Genomic DNA, 5,817 nt, shown 5'->3' on the forward strand with positions numbered 1-5,817 from the left:
GGGTCTACTCTCGATTCGAAAGGTGGCACGAATGATTTGCTTTTTGAATGGCAGAACAGAGTAGACCCCCAGCTTGGATATGTCTTTATATAGCCTTCAATATGTTTCTATATAGCGATATGGTTGGAGCGACTCTAGACATGCCTATTAACATGATATAAGACCTTTTCTAGAGAAAAATTCCAACCAGTACTATTCAAAGGTCACTCGATGTCGGTGTTGCATAAATGGTTTTTTTTACGAAAAAAAAAACTCGAATGGGCACTCATCATTGGTAATTGGCTAATTGGTTTTTGTTGTATTTGTTTTCAACTTTAACGCCAAGTTCAATGGTATACAAGGGTTGCCCCATAAAGGGGTTTCGTTCGTTTTTCCCAGTCCTTTCAGAGTTGAGAGCATCTATTTGATTTAAAAAATGTTCAATGACTTTATGAAGAGCGTAAGTACCTAGTGCCCAGGAGCTATTGGGACAACTTTCATTAAAGTCTAGATTAGCTATTGAAACAATAGCCAGCTGCCAGAGCTTGTTAGCCTTGTTTTTATCTTTCATATACTGGACGCTTCACATTGGCAGATCACCATATAAGCTGTGGCAAAAAAAATAGTAATTGAGATCCGATTTTACCTAAATTTGCGTTTGCATAGGAACAAAATATATTGTAGAGTGACGAGTTTCCTCGCCTACCACATTAAGGAGCACATATGGTAGATGCTACATTTACTCAAATAGTAAAGCAGTTCTTCAGGCTCTGACATCGCCAATAAAAAACTCTAAAGTATTCAAGATTTCAAACACGACCGCCGATTCAATAGCTTTGAATCGCACTCTTCTCGAATCCGTGTTTAGAAATATGTAGATAACGGACAACCATTAGCGAAGTGAAGCAAAATTGTGAATCCTCGAGGCACTAGCTGTTCCTTGGTGAACATTCTGCTAAAATGGACCTACTTTACAACTACAAGTGTCGTAGCTGTAATTTCGAAGAAAGTAGGAAAACAGTCTTCCCACCGCTGGCACGTAAAAGACTACTACACAAGTTCTTCATGCAAAATCTTATAGAGATTTCTAAATACCTCATTACCAACATAAGTGAATAAATCGGCAAATCCAAGTAATTTGAGGATACCAACGAGAAGTGACAGCTGATAATGCGAGAAGTTCGAGAAAACGCTGAATAGAATGGGAGTTACAACTCTAATTGGGCCCTCGGCCAATGTTCGGGCAATGCTACTACCGGCCAACCAATCACGCAAAGGCAGGGTTCTCTTAGAGAGCAAGGGCCTTCCCTGATAAAATCGTCGAAGGCCAGAAACCACTCAAGCATCTTTCAGTTCTTCGTTTAGGGCTTTAGAGTGTTCGCAAATGTAAGATTTATGGCACCCTGGGCTCTTTATAAGATCAATTTATTAAGTGAAACCTCGATAAGTAAAAGAAGAGCGACAAATGTTCTATGAAGGAGAGTTTCACTGGTTCCTTACCGATCATAACAGCCTTTACTACAAATGTATGGTAATTTTTTTTTTCTTTTGTAATACTCTTTCATAAGCTGTCTACAGCAATTAACAAAAGTTTGCTATTTGAAGTCGCCAATTTTGAGCGATTTTTTTTTTTACTTTCATTTTTTTGTACACTTTTCTTGAAGTTTGCGCTTTTATTTACTACATCTTTTCATTATTTTTAAAATCAACACAGCAGCAGTTTAATTATGCGAAAGTAATTTATGTGGCTATAACTGCAAAGAGTTCTGCGTATGCGGCAGCTTTACTTATCAAGTTGCTGACGTGTCAAGCAGAAAATTACTGGCAATTACAAATGGACAGAAGACGTGCAACATAGGACAGAGAGGAACTAATCAGCAGGAGTGAATGGAGGAGTACAGCGCTATTGCGAATGCGGAGCAAGTACGAAGAAATGAAATGCATCACCTACTACAGCAACAACAAGAGCAAAGCACAGAACAAAAGGAGTTGAAGAAATGTGAGGCGAATAACCAAGCGGATAAGCTAATCTAGTGATCGGTTACTGAAGGCAGTGCAAAGGGGTTATTGAGACGTTGGATATACTATACACATAAATAATGTGTCGTATTTGTTGCTGAAACAGTGATTTTTCTATATTTCGCAGCTTTTTGAAATGAAAAGAAGCTAAGGCTAAATATGAATTTCTTAAATGCACTTAATCCACCATCAATTTTTACATAATATATGCATATGTACATTACACGAAGCCAGTCAAATTTTAATGTCTGTTGACGATTTTTTGCAACTACAAAATATAGAAATTTTTCCATCGCTTAAGCGAAATAAGTAATTGCGGCAAAAAATGTTTCAGTTTTTCTTGATTGCAACGTCTTAAATAATCAACAGCAAATTAAAAAAAAAGCAAATATTTATCTACATACATACCTTTCGATTAAAAATATTTATATGTATTAATTTTTGGGTGTATGAGGTTTTTATCACAGAGATGCCACTTACCTGAAATAAATTAAAAAAGGATATAATTAAAAATTGTTTAAATTATATAAACTTAATAAAAATCTGCCAAAACCGATAAAAGTAAATACATATGTATGTCTAAAATATGTTTTAATCTATTTTTTTTTTTCAAAGTTAGGCAGAGTTGCCACCTGCACATTAAAGCGTGTTTTTTTCAAAATTGTTTTTAAAATATGAAAGCAAAATAAGGTGAATGAATGGCATTTAAACCATGTAATATGCTTTCGGAACTTATTTCAAATTAAATTTTTAATATAATTTCAATAAATATTCAATTCGTCACCAGAAACTTGAATAAAAATGCCGAATGAAAATTGATCAGAAGCTGGTGCATTTAAGGATCACTGACGCCATGTTTTAGGGTTGCCATTTGATATTTTTTTATTTAAAAAAATTTTATTCGTATTATCAAAATTGCCCCATTAAATATTAAAAATAAAAATTGTTATGCAACATGAATTAAGTGTACAAAGCCATCATATACCGTTTCAAAAGGTCCTGATAAAAAATTTTACATTCACGTTTAAAACAGAAAAACTTTAGAATTGCAGATTCAGTTTTAGCATAAGTTTCATTTTTATGCATCCTACATGTGATGTTTAATAGTCGAAGGTTCAGCAAAGAAGAAGGAGAGTTCTTTATTAAAAGCACATGTTACCTTAAAGCTAACAACGAATGTCAAAATATGGATAAGTGGGAGAATGACAATTCTCAGCGTTGCCATACTATGTATATATATTTATACTTAACAACTTCCTCCTAAAGATAATTGTTTAAATAAATCAGAAATATTTCATAACTCATTATTTGGATTGTTCTTATGACTAGTTTACAATTATGATTTAGAATTCATGTGAAGAAAAGTAACGATATTAATTGTTCCGATTGTCATTTTTGTTCAATCTTTGAGGAGCAATCTGTTCTGTGATTTTTACTCTAGCTCTTGCAGCTGTTTGCCTCGTTTCACGTCTTTCAATATTATATGGAATAGAATCGCTTGCATCTTTGAATACATCATCTTCCTCTGAAAGGTCGTCAATCTCAACCAGCGGCTCTTCAAATTTCACAACAGCTCTTGCTTCCGACGGTATATTCGTTTCCTCGAAAGGCTCCTCAGACAATGTTTCAGTATTAACATCGGAACGATTAATTATTTGATCAAGATGTCTTTTAATGTCACGTTTATCGCGTGTCAAATAGCAAGTGTAATTTCTTGGACCTAGTTTTTTTTGTATTACAGCCGGAGACCAAACTGCTTTATTTGGATTTTTGTAGTCTCGAACATAAACGTTTTGACCTACAGAAAAGTTTACTTTGCGTTTCCCTTTGTAATTTTTAACTGCATTTATTTGCTTGGACTCAATAATATCTTTAGTAGTTGGTGGCTGCATAAGACTGAATCGAGATTTAAGTTCGCGATTGAGCAAAAGTTTTGATGGAGATTCATTGGTTGTGCAATGTTTTGTGATTCGGTAATCAAATAGAAAACGTTGTAAAATTACATCAAAATTATGCACTTCATTTTGTTCTAAAGTTGCTATAAGAGATTTTTTTATTGTTTTCACAAAATTTTCTGCTTGTCCGTTAGTGGACGGATGACCTGGTGCAGTGCGACTTAATTTGATTCCATTTGCTTTAGCAAAAGCTTGAAACTCCAAAGAAGTAAATTGTCTTCCGTTGTCACTGACCAGTACATCACACAACCCAAAACGACTGAAGACTTCCCGCAATTTATTTATTGTGAATGTAGCAGTTATGACCTTTGTTTTGAAAACTTCGGGCCATTTCGAAAAAGAATCAATTATCAAAAATAAATAATAGCCGTGGACAGGGCCAGCAAAATCCACGTGAATACGTTTCCAAGCTGAATAAGTTGGTTCCCATGGAATTAAAAAACTTTTCTCCGGATTTGCTTGGTATTTTTGACATGGTTCACAAGTCTTTATCATATTCTCAATATCTTTATCAATATTTGGCCAATACACATATGATCTAGCTAAAGATTTTGTTTTAACTATACCTAAGTGCGATTTGTGTAATTCTTGTAGCACGTTTCCTTGTAATTTACTCGGAATAACCGTACGATAACCCCATAAAATGCATCCTGATTCAACAGTCAGCTCAGATGCTTTGGTTTTGAATGCATTAAATTCATTACCACCCAAGTTCAAAAGTGTACCATTTAAAATGGAGTTTGCGACCTTAGAAAGAATAGCATCGCGACGTGTATATTTAGCTATTGCTAGAAAATCTAGCTGAAGCGGATTAACGAAATTCACATAGTTGATGTATGTGCTCTCAGGCTTAGTGTCCGGATTCTCAATTTGACCTATGCGTGATAAACTATCCGCGCTGTTTAAAGAACCTTTAATATATTCGATGGTGTAATTAAATCCAGTTAAAATGAACGCCCATCGTTGCATTCGCGCAGCTGCCATTATTGGAATACCTTTGCGATCACCAAAAATAGCGAGCAATGGTCTATGATCAGTTTGTAGTACAAAATGCATACCCAGTAAATACTGTTTTAATCTGATCACGCTGAAGATTATGGCTAATGCTTCCTTCTCTATAGTGCTGTAATTTAATGCCGTATTATTTAATGCTCTAGAGACGTAAGCAATTGGCCTCATTGTGCCGTCCTTGTACTTATGAGACAAAACTCCAGCAATGGCTGTGTTGCATGCGTCGGTGCATAGAACTAATGGCAGTTCCTGATTAAAATGTACTAAAACTTTGTCAGAACAAATCTCTGATTTCATTAATTCAAATGCCTTTTGACAGCCAGAGTTCCATTTGAAATCGACATCTTTTTTAAGAAGTTTGTACAGAGGACACATTTTTTCTGCGAAATTTTGAATAAACTTGGAATGATAATTTACCATTCCTATGAATGCTCGACGCTCTGAAATATTTTGTGGTCTTGGTGCGTTCAGCACGTTCTGGATTCGATCTTGGTTTTTGGTTAGACCATCTTTTGTGATGTCAAATCCCAAGTAAGAAATTTTCGTTTTAAAAAATTCGCATTTGTTAACATTAAGTTTCAAGCCAGCTGACTTTAACTTGGTCAAAACCAATCGCAATGTCTTCAAATGCCCAGCTAGGTCAACACCTGTAACCGTTATGTCATCTTGATAGACGAATACATTTTTAATAGATTGCAACAGGTTTTCCATTACTTTTTGAAAAATGGCTGCTGCTGGTTTAACACCAAATGGTAGCCTGGTCATTTTAAAAATGCCTTTGTGTGTACTCCAGGTACATAATTTTTGTGCATCTTCGTCAAGCACGAGTTGGTTGTATGCGTTTGACATGTCT

The 5,817-nt window shown here is 35.1% G+C and overlaps 1 protein-coding gene across 1 annotated transcript; it reads right to left on the bottom strand.

Moving 5' to 3' along the window:
* Window positions 1–3,371: 3,371 nt before the first annotated feature.
* LOC108381697 (uncharacterized protein K02A2.6-like) lies at window positions 3,372–5,132 on the bottom strand. Its single transcript, XM_017638107.1, has one exon. The coding sequence runs from the start codon at window positions 5,130–5,132 to the stop codon at window positions 3,372–3,374; it is 1,761 nt and encodes a 586-aa protein (XP_017493596.1).
* Window positions 5,133–5,817: the final 685 nt, after the last annotated feature.

This window comes from Rhagoletis zephyria, unplaced genomic scaffold (assembly GCF_001687245.7).
Source record: "Rhagoletis zephyria isolate East Lansing unplaced genomic scaffold, Rhagoletis_zephyria_1.1 Rzeph_scaffold_23439, whole genome shotgun sequence".
NCBI lineage: Eukaryota > Metazoa > Arthropoda > Insecta > Diptera > Tephritidae > Rhagoletis > Rhagoletis zephyria.

Excerpts from the sequence above, each read along its gene's own strand:
- LOC108381697 (XM_017638107.1), bottom strand. The coding sequence starts at position 5,132 with ATGAGGCCAATTGCTTACGTCTCTAGAGCATTAAATAATACGGCATTA.